General features: G+C 43.5%; 1 protein-coding gene across 2 annotated transcripts in view; it reads right to left on the bottom strand.

Annotated features, from left to right (window-relative positions):
- gabbr2 (gamma-aminobutyric acid (GABA) B receptor, 2) overlaps window positions 1–21,883 on the bottom strand; it is a 175,835-nt gene that overhangs the window by 25,136 nt on the left and 128,816 nt on the right. For both annotated transcript variants that reach the window (XM_034599597.1, XM_034599596.1), the window contains one exon: window positions 21,585–21,707. In XM_034599597.1, the coding sequence (XP_034455488.1) occupies window positions 21,585–21,707 (123 nt within the window). The remainder of the gene's footprint in view (window positions 1–21,584; window positions 21,708–21,883) is intronic.

Raw genomic sequence — 21,883 nt, 5'->3', positions numbered from 1 at the left:
AAAGGTGGACAGACATTAAACCTAATAAAAATGTTCCACCTCACTGGGAGTTGTTTTAAGATAAGGGATGAAATTTAGATAAACTACATTATAACATTAAAGTGCACCACAGCTTACATTTCTCTTTCTCACACTTTCCATCTTTTTCTCTGTCTACCTGCAACTGAACAGTTCCTCCATGTTACTCATCCATTTCCTTGGTTTTCCTCTCAGTTAGCCCGACACTCGGTCGCTTCTTTACATCTCTTGCTCCTTAATACACTGTTTTGTTTTGTTGCCTAGTCCATTCCTATCTTCTCTCTGTTGTTCCTATTCTCTGGTCCAAATCCATCGCCTGCAGCCCTGGGCCTCTTGCTCAACCTTCGGGAGACACGTAATGATGCAGAAATGCAGCAGTGCTCTCTAAGAGCTCCATGATGCACTGTGAGATCAGGAATGAAGCACACACACACACTCATGTAAAAACACAAATGGAGGCAGGCAAACAAACATGCACTCAGGCACACAGCTGCAAAGGTACAATTGCAAAAGTGCTCCCACAAGCCCACATGCATGTGTCAGGGGCAAGTAGTGACAAGAATGTGGCCAGTGTGCCACACTGAGGGCAAGGAAGAGAGAGTTATATGATAGGAGCATCAATAGCAGCCTGCAGGAGCTGACACAATGAGTTCAGCGCCATTGGCTTAATATGACAGCCCTGCCAACACCTCACACCCTCTGCATGGAAAATACACGCACACATGCACATACCCACACAAGCATGGGTGAGTCAGACACTCCCAGGGGCATCTCTCCACCTAGCTAAAGCTTGGCTCTGACAAACACAACACCTTATGGTTGGCCACTGGTACCCGAGGAGAAACGGCAACACAGACACCATCCTAATTCCATCCCTGTAACAGTAAACGCAGCTCCACAATATCTTAATGTACCTTGTATACAGTACAATATAACCATAGTTAGGGAGGCTTTAATGTAAGCCGGACAGATTTACACCTTGCAATGCTTGTGTTGATCACTTGGCTAATTCAGTCGGGACCACTTTACTCAAAGAAAACTTAATTTGCATCTGCATAAGTTACGTTTGGCGGGATATGGCCATACATCGAAAGCCTAAGACAGAAAGAGCACACCTTTCAGTTCTTCCATTTGCCTACATGGAAAAATTAAGACAGGGAGAGCGTCAGCACGACCCCCAAAGGGAACAGAGCGGGCGTCAATGACAACAGAAATGACACTAAATCCAACACAGCATGAAAAAGGGTGGAGCTGGGTTGCAGACTGGAGCAGCTTAAATAAGGCACCTTGTCTGAGCTTTGCCAATGAATGTGTGGAAGAGAGTCAGCTGAGCCATCAGCTGATGTGGGCTGGCTTTGAGATCAGCTGCTGTAGCAGCCCGGTGAGCTGAGCTTGACTTCGTGTCCTGCCTAAACTAACGCAATGCTCAAAAAGCAGTGCGTGTGTGTGTGCGCTCAATATGTGTGTGTCAGAGAATAATGCATATAAAAAGCAGTGTGTGTGTGGTACAGGGTGATCAGCCCTCTGCTACACCACCAGCAGGCAGTAAATCCATAAGAGCTTAACAGTCAATTACTTCAACTGTCATTGCCCGCCTCCCCAAGGACGGCAACCAGTTGCACCCAGGGATGGTGCAGCGCCTCCATTCATTGTGGAGGAGGATCCCACCTGCATGGAAACGGTCAATTAACACAGACGACCTGACTACAAGATCAAAAAATATCAATAACATACCCTGTCCCGGCTTACCAGAGCAGTCTGAGGACACACACTTGTGAGGAAAGATGCTGATGGATTGCATAAAAACATCGAAGGTCACATAAATATATATTCTGCTGAAGTGCACCTGAAAATGAAACTGTCAGAAAAACTTCCGAGGTTTCATTTTCAAATAGGCCGTCCTCAAGATAGAGATTGGTGAAGTCAGCAGCGATGGGAGCTCCCTCTTCCCTTTGTCAAGGATGATACACCATGCACGCACACACACCTCAGTGGTGGCCTCTGAAGTATGGATACACACATTCCTTCCCCATTCCAATAGAACTGTTCTACAGCTCAGAAAACAAGCCCATTGGATCTTTTTCCGCTGATGGCCACATTCCCTCCGGTCCAGTTAAAAGGAAAGAAGGATGCCAGGAAAGTGACTATTTAGAAAGGAGTTCAAAGCGCAAGACAAGGATAAACAGTGGCTCATTGTGGTCCAACTTTAACAGGAACACTTGTACATGCATCAGTAGCTTTCAAAGATGTTTTCAATGCTCTCCATCAACAGACATCACTTTTATCTGATGCACAAAAAAAACAACTGTGCATCGCATCTTATAGTCAATTTTCTCAGGCCTGTTTTGAAGGGAAGGTTTACCAGTGCTTACAGTTACGCATGCCATTATCTTTCTGATTCGTGCCGTCTAGATACATCACAGTGAGAGCTTCATGCAAAATTCAGGGATTCAGGTATTCATGCATGATAAATAGAGGTGGCGGTGAGGACAGCCGAGTGAGTGACATCGCCAACTCTTGTTTATAAGAAGCTTCCTTTTTGTGTCTTGTTGTTTTTTCCTGCATAAATCAGTTATTCGAACATTTTACTCACTAATTTTAGTAAGAGTGATTTGAGATGGACTGAAATGTGGGAGCCACGGCTACACAAGAACAATAGGAGAAGTAACAGGAGGGGCAGAAGAATAAACCACTTTAAAACAACTATAGGACTGTCAGCTTGATGGTGATTGAAGTGGCATTGCAGAAAGCTGGTACTACAATCCTTGAAGATGAGGCACTCACAAGCAACATATTTAAAAAAAGAATTATTTAATCTGAGGCAAGAGAGGATGAGATATGCAAACTTCTCTGCTCATGACAATGAAACTGAATTTCAAGTGTAAAATCTATGGAGTCCCTTTAAAAACCACTTGCTGTGATCTCGCTTAGTCTCATGTCCATTCTGTATTTCCCATCAAGAAATAAAAAGAGAGAGAGAGACAAACACAGGCGGAGTGGACTCCATGAGTGTTCTCTATCCACAGTATATCGCATCAACCAATAAAGGGGGGGATAGATGGTTATACGGCGCGTAAACCCCAGCAAAGCAGAGTAATATCTTCGCTCCGATGTCCCGGCCACATGGAGCTGGAAGTGTGACAGAGGGATTATTATTATTTTCAGATGGTGGTTGTTGTTTTCGGGGCTCAGCTGGTTGAGTTTGGCCATCGCATCATCACCAGGTGCTCCCTCGTCCTCCCTGGGCACAGACCCACCATTGGAGGGCACTGCAGAGTTGCCACATTCACATCTCACAATAATGTTAGGAACACGGGACACCATTTATTGGACGTGCCGGATTTAGATCATATCCGAATTTATCCGAATGAAAAAAAGGAGGTAAATAAAGAAGGAAAAGGGAATTAAGAACCAACAACACTTGGGCAAGCAAACCAAGAAGAGGGGGACTCGGAAAGAAAAAAGAGAAAGTACACAGTGTGGATTGTTTGAGCGCATGTCCTTGAATTAATTTAGTCCAAAATGCAAGAATAGAATTTCAACGGTGATTGAGGCAAATTAATTAAAAACTAAGGCCTTGTTAATTATACTCAGCTATCTCAGACAGATGAGCCCTCTGATGCATTCTGTCCCTCACTGTGACGCGTCTCTGGCATCGTCCCACTTTCACTCCTGCTCCTCTGTATCAGGTGCATTTATACAGCCAGGATATGAGTTCACATTGCAGATCAACTCACTCGCCCTTCTTTGCTCTCTGTCCTCCTGTCCTTCTCAATGCTTATTTGTACGTTATGTCAGTAATGAGATTTAACACATTTTATTTCATCATTTTACAGTATTACAAAAGCTGGGAAGATAATAATGCACAGTACTTCAGGGTTTAAGTTGGGACTGCACTGCAACAGAATGCTACTACTCCCTGGCTGCCACTTCTCATTTTTTCTCTTTTATAGGTGTAATGAAGAACCGCGAACACATCTGTCTCTCTCTCTCCTTCTTGCTCCCTCCCATCTCTCGTCTCTCCATCTCTCTGCCACCTTATCGATCCCCCGGTCCAATCAGGCTCTTGCGGCTACGTGAATCTCATTCTGAGGACATGGCAGCACATTTAATCTGAGCACAAATCAATAGCAGTGTGTCTTTTGAAGGAATTCAAATTGTGTATGTTTTTGGGGCATGCGTATGAACAAAAATGCCATAAATTCGGTGAGAGTAAAAACAGAGACCGTGTGTGGGTAGCTAACCACAAACACTACCCTAGGAACCATCAGTTGTAAAAACACCTACAAACATATATACCTGCAAGTTTATGTGTGACTGCCATGGGCTATTAAGTCATTAGAGATGGCTGTATAAAAAGTAGACATATACTGTATAAATAGATTGAATGATACAGAAAGATGAAGTGACAGGGTAAATGTAGGTTTTCCATGAGTGCTTGCAGCCGGACATCTCACTGCAGACACAATACTCTATATGAGGAATGGGGCACTGCTCTTATGACTTTTTTGAAACTGCAGGGCAAGTCTTCCATCATGCACATGTACGCACGCACACACTGCCTTCACCCGTTCTTCACCCATTCGTCTGTTTACTGCCAAGACTTTCTAAAATAGATTAACTTTGAAAATTTGTTTTGTATAATATAAATTACTTCAACAATAATCATGGTCACTTAAATAAAAAATAAAAAATGTTTTATTCTCAAGTTAGATGTAACCACACACACAGGCACACGCACACTCACGCACACGCACGGACACGCACACGCACGGCAGGATACGTCTGCATTTTCACCTTCATTTCATATGAAATATCAAAGTGGTGGTGTCAGGTACAATTCAGTATTCCCGTTTCACACCTTCTTTGCTCTCGATCAAACGTCACAATCTTCCTCCCTGTAACTATCGTCAATCTGACCCTCCCTCCTCTCTCCTCTGCGCTGTCCCTGTCCGCCTCTGACGACTATTGAATGTAAATTCACAAGTTGTGCAAAGTTGCACGGCAAACATCAAACTGCAAATTCATTTTCATCACTGCATTACAGTCAGAGGTAATGAGCCTGAACACAGAGTCATGCCTGGAGAACAGACCCATTCATAAGGATCTGAGCCTAAGACACAGGTGAGGAAAACGAAAGACAGGTGGACAAAGACACAAACACACACACAGACACATGCAGTGATTCGGTCAAGGGCAGTCAGGCAGCTGATGCTGCACAGTGAGTCAGTCAGGTTAATTACCGGACAGATGGCTATCAGTGAGCTTGGGTGGGTGTGGATGTAGGGGGGAGGGATGTCATGCCTGAAAGATAATGACATCGCTTCTGTAAACATACACAAGTAACGGCTTGACATACACGTCATAGAGAATCAGCAGATTCCCCTTACAGCAACCAAGCACCTCCTTGCTGCCATCCAATCATCTCCCAGCTATTTCTCTCTCTCTCTCTCTCTCTCTCTCTCTCTCTCTCTCTCTACCGTCACCTCTTCTCATTACCTCTTCTTGCTCTCTCTCCCTTTTTTTCGGCGCCCTCAACACCTCCTCTGCGTTGCCACTCTCTCACTAATCCTCGGTGACACATCTCACCATTCAGATCTCACGCAGAGAGCGCCTGCCTCGCTGCAGCTGATAATGTGCAATGCGCCACAGAGAAGCAATCAGACGATTTAACACAGAAATAAACAAGCCGTTCGCACATGACAGGTAATTCATCATTAATGACTGTACTTTTCAGCAGCCATTACTAGTTCTGGGGCTTTTTGTAGTTTGCGTGTCAATATGTTACTGCTCCTCTTTTCCAAAGTGACGATCATCTGGTAAAACAAAAGCCCAAATCCTCCGTGCTCCTATTAAAGCGTCATTCAATTTCATATGAAGTGATGTTGGACTTATTTTCTTAATATGCTAACAGAGATCGCTTCATGTGAAGTAACACTGCTTTCATGCTAATGTGAAATGTTACATGCTTGCAGTGAAGACACCAACTCTTTGATGCCACTGCTTTATTAACCCAATAAGACCGGGTCTAACGTTTCTGCGCTTCTCCCTTTAGAACCAGATTAAACATGTGTCTCATCCAGAATGTCATCGGTTTCAAGACATGTAACTGATGAAAAACATTGTGATTGGCCGAAATACTCGCATGATTAATGCAAAATGTAATTTGTCAGCATTTGAAGTAGCATTTCAGACAATGGCTGACGACCTAACAGATGGGACTGATATTGAAACAGATTACAGCAGTGTTCTAGTAGATAAAACAATGATGAAAATAACACTGAAAAAGATTCTGACTCAGGCGATGTGCCTGTTGACCTGCTGACCAAGGCTCGGTCGGTAAGAGATATGTTTGAGGAGGAGCAGGGTGGGCCGCAGTGAGTTTGCCAGCTTTGTTGGTTTTTCTAAAGATTTTCACGAAGCTAAGGAAAAATGCAATGATCGACAATGAAAGCCAAATGTTAAAGCTATCAAAAGTTTTAATTTTATATTTCATGCCTCTATCTGCTTCAGGGGCTACGTTTTTGCAAACATTGGCAGTTCTGTCAGCTGTTCAGAAAACCCTCAGGTTTTAGGGGGTCATTTATTAAAATCAATGCTTAGGTTTTAAAGTTTCTTTTTATGCTGCACTTTATATGAGTTACATTTGAGAGGTGTAAGATTTACTTTAAAAAGAAGGGACAAAATGGGATGCCTGGGGTAATAGTGAAACTTAGTGGATGGGGTATAGCTTTACATTTCCCCCCTCCTTTGATGCAATTTTGAGCATATTGATCCAGGACATTCATAACCTCACCCTGCTCTTTGTATTTCTGGAGGTGTGTGGATGGCACGGGGGACGGTGGGAAATGAGAGAGCTGAAACCAGGCCCAAGGACAGCTTTTTATTAATACGTCAGAAAATGATAACCATCAATTGCAATGCACAGCACTGTGTATGTGCAGAGTTCTTGGCAGCAATGACATATTAAAGAAGGCAAGAGGCAATTAACAGCCATGAAATATCCCTCAAGCGCCGTCTTAATACTATAAATTTGACTTAATTTCCTTATAAGGAGGATACTGACGGCTCAACACAGTAACCTGTGTGGCTGTTATCCACATAGAATACTTCACATCAGATTAGCACTTAATTGGAACCATTTCCCCCCTTGAATGTTTTGTTCCCATCACCTACACCATCCCTTCCTTTTTATCTAAAGAGCATTATTAATAATGCCTGAAGCAAAAATTAATGCTTTAACCGCCAAGCTGACAGCAGGCTTGGGTCTATTAAAAGGATGCATGCTCAGATCAAAGTAAGCAGAGAATTCACTGGGGTCAAATCCCATCTCACCATGCTCCTCTCACAATGCCAAAAAAAAGCTCCCGTGAGCTCTTTGAAGAGTCGACTTTGCTGATGACAGGAGCAAAAATCACAGGTTGGAATAGGAACAGCAGCGTTTAAGAGAGAGGTGAAATTCGCATGCACACACAAACAACCAAAACATCAGTTAGATGGGCCAGAACACATCTGTCACAACATCACATCCCAGATGGAGAGCAGAGAGCGGCAGATTATTTATTACAAATATCTTGTGACAACTAACTGAGGGAAACTGTAAACGTGCAAAGGAAAAGTATCTCTTTGGAGGACAAAGTTACATTAGCCAGACATTTCCCAGTGGTCGGACAGAACCAAAAAGTGAGAGCATCATCACCGCCAGTGATGGCTTCAATTAAAACAGCATGCTTCACAGAGCATACTGCTTTGGTTGCCATCAATCATGCTATTTCATATTTGCAATGCCTGCAACATCAGCAAATTCAAAGTTTTCATTACTCTGTAGTGACTGTCCTCTTTGTAGCTATTTCTGTATGATTTCCATGCACACACCCTACATACATTACACCACAAACACACAACAGTTTTTCTCATCAGGCTCCAGTGAGTGAGGGGCGGGATCGGGGCGGGCACAGTGCCAGCTTGTTGCAGTGGCATTGGGTTTAATTATCTGACCTTCCTTGCGACTGGTTCACGGCCTCCCTGCCGATGGCAAGTGCTAATCAATGTCACTCTTGGCAGTGTGACGATAAGAAGCTGTGACTTGCCTTATTCTCCCCTTCTCTCTTTTCACTCTGCCTCTCATCACTTCTCTTCAACTTAATCTCCTGTAATGTCTGCAGCTCGAAGTTATAGATGGCACACTATTTCGGCTTCTTCCTCCTATGCTGGCGCCCTATAGCGTCTTTGCCACCCTTCTCTCTATTAATCATTCCAGGCTCTTCTTCACCCTCATATTTTTCTTTTCCCCTGCATTTTCGTCTTTCTTTTATTCCACTCTCGGATCGCCTTGAGTTACCCTTAGTCCGCTATCCCTCTGTCCCTGTCCTTCTATCATCAGTGCTCCACACTGTTAGTGTGAAGTCGGCAGTTTGAAGAAGGCTCAAGGTCTTGTGTAAAATAACTCTTTCACTTAGCTCAATGTATTTGTATTCCTGGGCTCGGAGTGCTGAGGCAGCACTAGTACTTTGTTCAAGCAGTGGCAAAGTGCTCTCCTCTCCCCATCACTGGCTGACCTTGGTGGTCTCCTATACCTGACTCCTAGGAGCACTCGTGTACATGCGGTTGCTGGCGTGAATGTGTGAAACTGGGTGGTATCGACAATTAACCCCTCTCTGAGCGTCCCCTCTCCCCAGACGCAGTGCAGCTGACACACTGACGCCTCCCCGAGGTGGCTCCCTGTCTGCAGTGTCAGTGCAGAGTGGGTGTGTGCAACAGCTTGTGGTTTCACATAAAAAGTCATTAGGACTGTGAGTGGGAAAATAATTGCCGGCAGATCTTGTAATAATAGTTTTCATCTCACACAGCTGCTAATTTATTTATGGTTCCATCACTAGTGAGCAGTTTACGGCGTCAGAAATTTACGATCGAAAATAATGATAATGTAGGGACACCAGTTACTGTAGGAGTGATATCACTGTGCCACTTATGTTGCTTTGGGTACAATGTTCTAATAGGGGGCCGCAAGAATGTCCTCAAAATGTACTTTGGACAAGGACATTGTTGTTTAAAAAATACTACAACACATAATGGACATCAGATGCTGAACTTTTACCTATTGTACATTCAGGCACAAACTGAGGCCAAGTCAGTTAACTCCAGTCAGTCAAGACATCACAATGACTGAGGTTCCAGGATGGTGCAATAGAAAAAAAAAAAAAACCTTCACCTTGGTTCAGTCCCCGGCATTTCTTAGTTTGGCCTAGTGCAGGAATAGCCAGCAAAATTCACAGTGTCCTTGGCACATAGAAAAAAACACACTTAAAATAATGTTCGAATGGGCTTTCTATAGTAGCCCATTATATTAAATTGGCAGTTTCAGTCAAGTAATAGCTGTAGGATTTCTTCCGATGTTCCAGTTGTATGCAGATTAAATGCAGAATTATGTCTAACAGTAAAATCAAGTGATTATTAAAGCACAAAGCATACAGCGTTTATGAGTAGTAATGAGAAGCCACAAAGGTGCCACTCAAGCTGCCTCATATGAGTCATTACTAGAGAAAATCTCTCGTAAAAGAGCAACAAGTCAAGCACATATTGTGTTGTACATATATTATACTTGACCCTATAACAGCCCATTACTCATCTACTCTGACTCAGAAGGGAGCAGTCCAGTGTACCTTTGCGTCATCCCGCTTTTATTGTAAAAAAAAAACATGTCCACTAATTGGCCAGTACATAACAAAATAAACAAATCACTAACAAGCTACAGGGTTGCTCAGGGAAAATCTCCTGCTGGGAATGAACTGACTGGATCGTTGGTAGAGCTCGGGGTCACAAGATGTTGACTCAAGTCTTATCCACAAAAAGCAGCTTTCTGAATGATGGAGGGGCCGAACAACTGTGAAGAAACATTTGTGCGAAATTGCACCTCGTCATCACCTCACTGCCTCTGGGACCACCATCATCATCATCATCACAATCTGAGTCACGGCCGTCATCAAGAGCTGCAGCACTATCTAACTAATCATATCTCGGCCCGTGGCAAGACAAGATAGAGCTGCCTATCCCTAAAATCTGTGTGTGTGTGTGTGTCAGCAGCTGAGCCATAATGGAATCCTCAGGGCTGTAGATGAACAGAGGAGGAGGAACATTGATGGATGTGTGACTGGTAGAGGGTGTCTCTGGTATATGAGAGGGAGAGAGAGAGAGAGAAAGAGAGGGCAACAGAGAGAGAGAAAGAGAGAGAGGAAGAGATAAATGTGAGGAGGTATGGGACAGTGGGAAGGATAGACAGAATTAAGGAAAGCACAGCTGAGTGTATGTGAGAGAAATCACACACACACACACACACACACACACACACACACACACACACACACACACACACACACACACACACACACACACACACACACACACACAAATTATCTCTGACACGTACTGACAACTAAAAGATTAGTCATTTTCACTCAGCACCAGGTAAAAATGAAAAGTTTACCAATGATTTTTATTGTCGGAGCCATAGACTGTATATATGCTTCTTCAACTTACCCCTACTTTCCAGAAATTAAGCCAAAATATCCCAAATACGAATGCTGCCAGTTTGGTACATGTCCCATCTGTTAACATGGAGGGGGCAGGATTAATGACCTATACTGCAGCCACCCACCAGATGGCGATCGAGAAGCTTTGGCTTCACTTTTGGGGAGTCGTCCTGTCGTCCATCTTTACATACAGTCTATGGTCGGAGCTTTGTAAAGCTGCACACCCCCCTCCCCCCATAACATACAAATACATGCATACAGTACATTATCCAGTGCCCACTTACACACTGAATAAAGCCTAAGATTTCTAATTGGTCAATTGCATACCCCTCATTCTCAATCAGCTGTTGCCTAGCAACTGCAGTCCAGGGGAGCAGTAGGAAAGGTGCAGGGAAAAAATGACAGGGCAAAAATTGAGAGGAGAGCAAAAGAGGTGCAGGTGATTCTGGAGGTTGGGGGTAAATTAGTGTGTTTGTGTTTATTTTGTTGAACAGAAAGAGAGAAGGAGAGACAGAGAGAAATCACATAGAGATGGAGAGAAAGTAAAAAAGAGGTAAATATTGCTACCCAATTCCATTTTCGACAGATTCACTTGAACAGACTCAGCCATGCACAACCTCATGTCCAATTTACCAGCTAGAGTGTCAACAAACACGGGAGCTCTAAGGCAGTCCTTAGAGTGCTCCCCTGCATGATTCACTGATAACGCTGTCAGCTTACACTGTTGTCCCAAAAAGACAAATACCAGCGTATTGCCAAAGAATTACGAAACATACTGGGTAAATATTCTCCCCAAAAATGATGAAATCCTGTGTAAACTGAAACCTCTGTTGACTAGGCAAGATATCCAGGTCCTCCTCACGGTTCCTTCAGAAAACAGATCCGAGGCAGTGATCAATACAAATACTGATTTCAAACTTTCCAACAACTTTGTTGCTAAGCTGTTGAATCACTGTAGTTGTAAGGTCACGGCAAAATAAGTGTAACTAAACACTGATCACTGACACTGATTATGGTTCTGACTTTGATTGTGTCGTTGTTTGATCTAGCATTCAAAATGTCTCAGACCATTCTCACAAACCAGCACATTAAATGCACTTTTCTGTGTTGAATTTATTTCAGACGACCCAAGTTGCATCTAATGACTGAGGTGAATGACTCATTTTTAAGGTCTCCAGCATTCTTTGAAATAAAATGTGAACATTTGCCAGTCTTGGGAACCAGGAAGCTCTTTCTTCGTTTTCTTCTCTAAAGTTGACTTCTGTTTCCATCAGTTCATAATGCAGCACTCTATATGTAGGTTGAGGTGAGTTTTTTTCATATCCAGGTGGAGGTATGTCGTGACTCTGGTTGTGGCAGTGCAGGACTATAAACAGAATCAAGTATCCCCAAGGTACAACCTGTGACACACTTACTTAGGATACCTTGGAGGACTTTAAATAACAGGCCAATGTCAGAGGCAATGCTAGAGGTGTTTGAGCCTCTGAACCCATCACTCTAACTGTAGAAATAAGGAAAATAAAATGTGATAGCCGAGAAGTGTAATATGTATGGATATTATTATGTTAAGAATGCATCTACCTACAGCAGAGCCACATGTCTTACATTCACCACAACACTAGAACTCGATACTATCCAATAGTGCAAATCATGCAGTGACTATTACTATAACCATAATAATGCATAACCATCATTTTGGGATAGGCTCTCTCTGAGACGCTTCGGCAGTCATACAAATCATCATGAATGTGTGAGGTCTGTGTACCCTTCCCTTTTGTTCCTTCCCTCCCTTCCTTCTTCCCTCCAGAGGTGGTCGATGAGAAAAGGCCTAGGTGGTTGGTGGTTATCCCTTAATGACCCAGTTTACTTTGAAAAGACATTGATCTCAGCCAGAGCTTTACCCGAGGCTAACAAAGGAGCCTCAAAGCCAATCTTAGATAATGCTGCTGTCGATGACATTGTTCTTCATTCTACAGAATAAATACTTTATGGTTCACAATCTTTGTCTCCGTCACTGGGAATGTGATTACTCCTGGATAAATCTCTGCGTAATTCAATTCAGACCTTACTTAAACTGTCCGAATCTGAGATAAAAATGTAAGTGACTGGGGTGCATTTGATTTCTGGGTAGTTTTTCCCCAAAGAAAAGCACATACAGTATGTTTAATATTCAAAAGAATACCATTTTGAAAATGAAGAGCCAACAGGATTAAATGAAATGGAAATAGGTCTATCCTTTCTGCCTGTTTCCACAGAGCAGGCTGATAATGAAACAAGAGCACTGTGTCCTTCAGGTGGCATTCACACAATCAACAGTTGACTGGAACTGCAGCGGACGTCCTGAGTGCAGGAGGAAGGGGACAAACCGCACTGTAGGAAAGTGAGTATGCATCTATACGTGTACATATAGGTGCATTCTCAAAGATCATACAGGGATTTAGACATTTAAGGAAACGCAACTATGCTTGTTTCAGAGAATTTAGTCACTGCTTGGTAGCACATGAACCCACTAAGGGGAGTTTTTTTAAACAATGATTTTGACTGAAATGGTGCCAAAATGTTCACTATGATGGAATACATCCTGTTAAAATACCAGCCAAGCAAAGTCTTAAGTAGTTTTCTTAAAAAACTACGACAGGCAGAGCAAAATGGATAGCAATAAAGAAAGCTATATAAAAGTTGTGGTAAAACTGCAAAAATTATTAGTAGAAATTAAAACAGATGCAAAAATCGGCCTTTTCATTTGACTTTTCCCTCTTTTCAGAAATTGTATTGATAACAAAGCATTTTAAGCACAGCACTCCAACAAACGGCATTTCACAGCTTCTCAGCAAGAGAAATAGGAATGCAATGTAAGCAGGGCCACTTAAGATGTCGTTTAATGGCAAAAGTAAAAATGGATACCCGGTATCGGAGTTTCTGTAATGGAGAATTTAACAGGGCACTTTAGCCTCTGGTCAGATCAGTGCTGCATCTCTTCTCTGCTGATAATGAAGGTTCACTTTCAAGCTAATCAACATCATCTCACCATTGACCCATGAAGAGGAATAGCTCAGTCAGGAGAAGCTTTAGAGATGATTTTTATGAGTTATTTTACCACCAAACTGGAACATAAACCAGGGAAAGAGAGGTCAATGCAATCCATGAAGGAGCTGAGGTTTAAAATCACAAGCTGGATTTTATCAAAACAGGTCTATTGACGATGGCACCCAACTGTATTTAGTAAGATACATTAAGGTTCAAATGCAGGCCCCAGACATAGACTGCTACATTGACAGGATAAAGTTAATATAGTGCAGACAATGCCCTGAAAACCATTGCACTTGAAAATAAACCTCAAAACCCATGGATGAGGTGGAATCTGTGAAACGCTGCCATGAATCAGAGGAATGTGTCAACCCATCGTAAAACAAAAAAGAGTGCCACCCTTCATCTAGAGAGAAGAGACAGATATGGCACAGGAGACACCATGCCCAATCTCCCAGACTGCCCCTGGGGATGACGCGCATGATGAAGTTAAAATGGCCAAGGATCAAGAGCATATTTTCAACTTAAAGGCACAAATTTCATTATAGTTTCAGTTCAATGTGATGCCAAGAAATTCCAGACATGTGTGTCTGGGCCTATTGTTTTTTCATCTGACAGGGGGAGGCCTAGAGCCTGAAAACAATGTTTCAGTTTGGACAGAGATGAGCCTGAGTTGTCCTGAGGGGGAACTATCAGGACGAATTCGTCCAGTACACGAACGTTCGGATTCGTTTAAACTGGATCCAACAAAGCGCTTCATTCAGGCACACCACATAGTAATATTGGAAACCCACCTGTTGAAATTTTTTTTCCACTGGAACAGGTGTATGGGGACAGTTTTGAAAGCATTGGTAATGCATGGTTTGGAAACCCCATGCTCCTGCTAGTTTTATTAATATACTGTAGCAGCATTATTGACATTGGCTCTAGGGGATTAATTCGAGAGATAGGGTCTGAAGCTTGGTGCAGACAGGATCAAAGACTCGTCTCCTCTTCCCTGGATATTTACTTGTTGCTACTTCTATGTGGCTTGTGAGGACTGATAATGTGCCCACTGTTTACATCCTTCAACTGAGAAGCTGTTTCTGGTACTTTAACTGCAGGCTCAAGATTCTTTACCACATATGTAACTTAAATACCTGAGGAAAGGCTTGCGATAAGACCACAATAAAAAGAGGACAATTCTGCTGCTAAACATTATACATATATTGGTATGGAGGGATGATTGTTAAGAATGTCTGTGAACCATGTCATGCCTCTTTCCATGGAGGGATCCTTGATGGATTGATGCACCGAGACAAACTGACCAAGGGTGTGTATCTTTGCAACTGCTGACAGCCCTTTCTGTCAGTGAAAGACTGTGAGGCAGAGGGGCCTCGAAGGTTGTGTTTAATGGCACTGTGGGACCGAGGGGGCCTTGTGACCTGTGCTCCCACAGTAGTTGCAGCAGTAAATCTGGGAAATGTAAAGCTTGACTTTGCTGGTGAATTCTTTATGATACTGATGAAATATATTTTTTACATATTTTAGATTAAGGGTTAATCAAGCTTAGATATGAGCCAAGTTCCAGCTGTCTTTCAGGGTAGACAGAGCAGATTACACCATGGTCGACACCACAGGAATGAGAAACTGACCTATAGATAAATCTCGGTTTAACTGGGGATCTGCAGTCTTGAAGGTGGTGATCAGTTCCCCCTGTGGAGAGAAGTTTATTGCACTTGGCCGATGGCAGGACAAGGCTCACTAAATTAAAGTGTTTGCCTTGAAGAAATTTAGATCTTGGGCGGGGAGTTAAGTTCGCTGTTTGATGAATGCATGGTGAAGGCTGGCTGCATCATGGAGGCTTGGGTGGCGGCAATGGAGTCAGCCAGGGACTGCAAGGTGGTGATCAAAGTGTTGTCTGCAGTGAAGTGGCCTGGAATGGAAGCAGAGGTTTGTGCAGGAGAGCAGCAGAGAGAACAGATGTTTCTCTCCTTAGGATGTCTTTAGAACAGCCCGCTTTCCTGGTCCTTTTGTCCCCACAAAAACCTCAGAAGGGTGAAGCAGATGGTGTGGCTGAGTCTTCCACAGGCAGAGGCGTTTACCCTGGTTGAGCTGGATCACAGATCCAGCTCAACCAGGGTAAAAGAGAGAGAGAGAGAGAGAGAGAGATAGAGAGAGAGAGAGAGAGAGAGAGAGAGAGAGAGAGATGTTGTGAATGAATAAGTTGTGAATGAATAAGTCTCCTGATTGAATTTACACTGAGCTTAATTTCCACATAAAATGCGTTGTATGTTGGCTTGCTACTGCAGTGATATGACACTGGGAACAGCGATAGGAACACCTTCCTTTCTCTTTCTCTCCTTGCCTTACTGCACACAGACGGGGGCAGCAGAGGCAGGGAAGCAGAGAAAAACCTCTGTGAGCATTCCTAAACTTCTGCCTGGAAATATGCATGCATGAGAGTGCATGTGTATATACTGTACACCTTTCTGCTCCAATATGTCACTGTTGTTCAACAGCCCAGTGCTACATGAACATTAACATCTCCTCAGCATGCCAAACTGAAGTGGGTGCCCTAAAATTGCTATTTTTGTCTCATGGATCAACGGTGCCGCTCTCTGCGCTATGGATGTCAGAAACCATGGCTGTTACCATGGTGATGCCACACTGCAATATTCTTTTGCAGCTCGCCCGCCTGCCGATGCTTGCAGCACTTCCAAGCTGGGAAAAACGACAGAGGAGGGAGGGGAGGGAAAAGGAGACAGGAGGAGAGACACAAGTAGAGGGGTCTGCAGGAGGATCCACCAGAATGCTAATCATCCTCTCTCGACAATTTGTCCTTCATTATGCAGGAGACAATGCCCAGGACCACAAGAGAGGACGATAATGTGTACGTAAACACACAGGCATACGTATAAGATCATATCTATGCATGAGTGAGTACATAGATTCCACATGAAGTTAAAACAGGCTGATACATACATACAAGGTCATTGCATAAACACACGCGTGCACACACGCGTGCACACATACACACACGATGGTGTAAATACAAAAATGAACAATCTACTCCCACATGCTTCAACACACTTGTGCATTGACACTGCAACATGTGTCAGTACTGCATGGCTTAATCTGGCAACCGGCAGTCTGCCCTTCTGGTGAAACATCTACGCCATTAACAAATGCTCAATTATTAACGAGCCACAAAATGGGTCTAATTGCTCACTGCAGCCCAACGTCTCTATCAGCATTCTTAGGATGTTCCTGGAGCAGCCTCGGTTATTCCTGCTCTCACTGTGCTCCCTGGGAAAAAAAGACACTGATATGCACAGTATTCCCCGTGCTGATATGACTCAGGGGTCAGACCACTCTAAATAACTGGGGTAGAGGGGGTGCAGCAATTATCACCTTGGCAAAGTTGCTTTTAATCTTCACATTTTTATTGAATTCAGCTAAGATAGCTGTGTTTAATGTTCAGTGGAGATCATAGCCTTGGTTGAAAAAGGTTGAGGAAAATGTCAAGGTCACAAGTCATTTCTGGTGGCACATCATCTGCATTATATAATTAAAACTGCAGGGTTGGTGCAGCCATTAAATGAGACTCAGGGGTCAGTCTCTTTTTGAGACTTAACTCTGTACATGATCCCTGGCCCTTCTTTACTTTTATTTTGAAGGGTATTAAATCAGTCAAGTTTTATGAAGCATTCCAGAAGGATCTCTTGTCAGCCTCTTCACTGTCTCATCTTCTTGCTAATGCTAATAAAGGATGCAAAGGGGAATGCCCTAGTTTTGCTAATGGTAGCTCATTAAGCTTAGCTTGCTAGATTCAGAGCAGAGGATTCACCCCCGGTGATGCAGGGGATTGACTTTGTCCATGTTTCTGCTGGGTAAATCTTGGTTATAAAGCACAAGCAAGATAATTTAATCCAGTCTCAACGACAGCCTGTTATCCACTTATAATATGAAGATGTAGATGTAGGCAGGAGAACACACTTCAGTTTAATAATGTTTTTCTCCCAAATATGCACTTGTGGTCATACCTGAATGTCTCAACACTGTATTTTCACAAAAACCCGAACATTTCTGTTAACAGCATCTACACTTCTTCGCTGGCTGGGTCGGGAAGGAAACCTTCCTGTGTAATGAATCCAACAACAAAAGTGGTGGACTAGAAAGCACTGGGACGGTTCAATAACACCATGTTGTCATAGTGCGCACCCTTGGGTACAGCAGGTAGATACAGCTCTGTGAACCCAAGGTCAATGTTACTCCCAATCCTCCACAGTGAGGGAAAATGCAAGGGGGGAGGAGGGGGGATTTTGAAAAGACAGAGAGCTGAGAGAGAAAGAGAGGTCAGTCTCCCCGGCTCTCCACAAAATCCAGGCAGCATCACTGACCGGATGACCCCTCAGCCGCCAACAGAAAACACTGCCCCTCCAGCCCTCCTGCCTTTGCACAAAGCATAGAGAGAACCAATCACAGAGGTACAGGGACAACTCCATTAGCAGCACCCTAGAACTGCAATCCTCACTGACTCCAATGGGGAATTCTTGGTGTTCTCATACTGACAAAGTCCTCCATCTCCTCTTTCATGACCACCCTGAGTGACTCCTGACAAACAATCATCCGCAGTGTAACAAATGACCTGCAGCACAAGGAGGAGTGGCTAGCAGAGGCTGCTGTAAAAAGTGGCTCAGGCAGCACACTGCAAGTTTCCTAAGCGTTTCTCCATCTGCACACTGCTGCCACAGACCGACTTCCCCTGGGAGCTGATCCACAATGTAAAGGTTGGAGGAGGCAGAATTCTGTAGCTGCATGATAAATGTCCCGCGAGAAACACCACCCGATGCCAGCAGGACAGAATCAGGCCATTACTCATTGATTATTAACATTTAAAAAGTTCCATTCAATTTTACATCCCAACTTGGGGACCTACAACAAACTGTCGTCTGTATCTGAACTGTATTATCTTTGACACTTCTGCAATACTGTTCATCTGACATTTAACCCAATAAATCGATTTAAATCAGTTTAACAAGAATTATAGTTTCAAATAGATACTAGAAAAGAGAGCGAGAGAGAGAGAGAGAGAGAATGAAAAAGACAATGCACAGAGGGACGTTGCAGCAGAGGGGAGGGGGTTGTGTAGCATGATGTGACGGCTCGCAGAAAACTGAACACCTAATGGTCCTTCTCCTTGTGCCAATTACTGTTAGACAGTCAGAGCAGGTCTCATGGCTCCTGAGCCCTATGACCAACCATCCACCATGCTCCCATTCGCCATTCCTCCCCACACAGCCCCCCATCTTTAACCTAAGTGGTTGTTTGGACTGAAATAGCCCTGTGTTCAAAACACAAGGGGCTCTGTTAGTCGGGGCATGTTGCGACAGGTAGCAGGGAGAAAATGAAATATCATCCAGCCCCGCTCCACTGATCTGTTGCACTGCCTTGAAGCAAAAGGTTCCACATATTTGTTGAATGTCTCTATGTGTGTTTTATGTGTGGATCCATCGTGACCCCTACTGCACTGCAGCCTGATTAGAATCAATGAGGAGGTGGAGTAATTTGCTTCAGTGATAACGTTGTTCTGGAAACTCTCCTCTGTCCCTGGTAGTACAAAATGTTTATGTTATTCTTTAAAATGTATTGTTATGTTTAGATTGTTTATTACACTAAATACAGTGTTAGTCTATACTCTGTCTTTCCCAAGCCTCTCTCGTGTTCTTACCCCGTCTGGATATGTGGGTTACCTTCTGGTTTCTGGTCCCACCTGTCAAACCTGGAGGCCCCGGGCGCAGAGAAGCTCCAGGCTGCCTCTACCCATGCTGAGCCCCAAGGGTCCAGTGCTGCTGGTGCTGGAAATCTGGCAGGCTGGGCAGGCATGAGAGGCCTCTGCCTCAGCCCAGGCATGGAGATCCATAACCCCAGGGGGGCTGCAGACTCCTACACTGAGTAGTTAATATATTCAAAACACTCCCCTGGCCAGGGGCTTAGAGTCTGAGAATACTCCACGAGGACCCGACTGCACACACTGACAACATTCACAAATGAATATGTTAGGCAAGGCTTTGCTACACCCTTTAGGCAGGCTTAAATATGTAAGTGGCTATCATCACAAAGGAAATACAGCTTTGTCTAGAGTTTTATAAATGTGTAAGTATACCTTAAGAATATGACACAAAGAGCACAAGAATGTAAATAGGTCTAGCAAAATATCTTGCAAAGATTTCTTCAAAGATCTCCAACAGGAATATTTTCATCACGAACTGCTACAGATACAAAACTTAAAGAGGCTGACCTGCACCCACTCCTCTTAGATAAGCACTATTTATCTCTTCACAAAGTTTTAATTTAATCGAAGACACAAAAGAGTCAAAACTGGGAGCAAGGCAGGGTTGGACACACTTCCCTCCCCCGCAGGACCCTGGCAACAAACAAGCAAACAACATCCGTTCAATACAATCAAAGGAAGTCCCCATAAATACCCACGATAACACCCTGCTTCACTGCAGTGACCTTCTGATAACCTCTGTTTATTAGAAGGGTCAATGAGGATCCAACCAATGCCCTCGATGTCGAAGGACTTCAGGCTCTTGGGAGGCAGTTAACAGTCTCGTGGCCTACATACGGAAGTCTAGGGGACTTGAAAGAACTCATTAGGGAAAATCTCCACTTAGCAGTATCCATGGTCTCTGATCTTCAAAGACAGATGATTTAATCTCAGCTGCAGTGGAATAATTGCTCCTACTTGTCAGTTGTTAGCAGCAACAGTAAAGTAAAAATAGTCTTTCCTGTTCCATTGACTTATTTGTGAGCACATAAAGGGAGGAATACTGTACATTTAATGTAAAAAGCATTGTCTGGTAGTTTTGTCCATCAAATCCAGTGAATTGGAAATACCCAGTGAACAGGCAAGAAAACAAACCTACCAAAGACCTTAATGTGACAGCAGATGACAGTCTTGAATAACATGATGGTCATACATTCACATTTCCCAAACCACAGCTGCAGTGACATACACAAATATAGTACCCATCTCATCTGTACAGTATCCCCATCCACTGCACCTGCTCCATAACACATTAGTCACCCTTGGATTAATGCCAGCCCATATTTTTAACAACTCAATAGATGGAGGAATGAGTTCTGCAGCCCTTTTATGTTTGACCAGTGGAACACTCAACCATCTATTTAACAGCATGAGTTGATATTCTCAAAAAATAAAAAAATAAAAAAGATTAGACTCAAAGCTATTCAAATATATGCAGCTCAAAATCCCCCTGAGTCCAGCATTTAACATACCGTCTTTAAGCGGTCTGCTAAACACACTAGTGGCAAGAAGAGCACAAAGACAGTTGAACCAAACGGTGAGGCACTTCTGCAAACATATTTTATACTACAGAAATATGCGGGAAAAACAACTCAACTTCTAGCAAAAATGATTAAATTATTTGAGAAAAAACTTGCAGTTGTGCCTCAATGATTCACAGTCTGCATTCCCTTAATACGACTGACAGTTATGTGCTAATATGTCATGCCTTACTGAGAACACTCGTCACACTCCATCAGCCACAGAAGCCAAAGCTACAGTATGTTCATTTTAGCCAACTAGGCTCACTGTTAGGTTAATCCTGTACCAATCTTAGAAAATCGGAATCTTCTCAATCCAATCGCAGCGAGGCAGAGTTCATTTCTACTCTACACCACGCCGCCTCTCCAGCAAGGCGAAAGTGGTGCCAAGAGCCTCTTTTCCAACAGCCCTTGCCAAAGTCTCACATCCAAGCTGGCAAATGTCCGGCCACGGGATGAGCACAGGAGGCAGCAATGGCTCACATCCTGACCCAAAAATAACGAGCACAACAAAGATGCTCGCGCTACAGCCCAAGGCGGACATTTTGTTTGCCCAAACTCCAAATACAGGCATTTTTTTTAGCAAGAATCTGTGTCACTGGGATTCTTCCAGCTGACGCAAATCATGATATACCAAGATAAAAAAAAAAAATCAAGCTGAAAATGCACACTGACCTCCAAGCTGTATTCTTCCACAGTCCTCTTAAGCGGGTCCACAACCTGCCAGCAAATGAGGATGCATAGGTCGATCAGCAACATCCCGCCAACGATAATCAACAACTTCTGGTCCTTTATGATCTGGAGGGGAAATAAAAGAGGAGAATTGTGTTTGCCAACATCTGCTAATGGTATGTAACAGTGTGTGTGTGTTGGTAGAGCCATTTCAAATAACATTTCTCTGTGATCATTGTTATCGCGTGAACCAAATGATTCTTGTTCCCATCATAGTGCCAAGACCCCTGCTGCATCCATTC

This window comes from Hippoglossus hippoglossus, chromosome 11 (assembly GCF_009819705.1).
Source record: "Hippoglossus hippoglossus isolate fHipHip1 chromosome 11, fHipHip1.pri, whole genome shotgun sequence".
Taxonomy (NCBI): Eukaryota; Metazoa; Chordata; class Actinopteri; order Pleuronectiformes; family Pleuronectidae; genus Hippoglossus; species Hippoglossus hippoglossus.
This window is presented reverse-complemented; position numbering and strand designations above follow the sequence as displayed.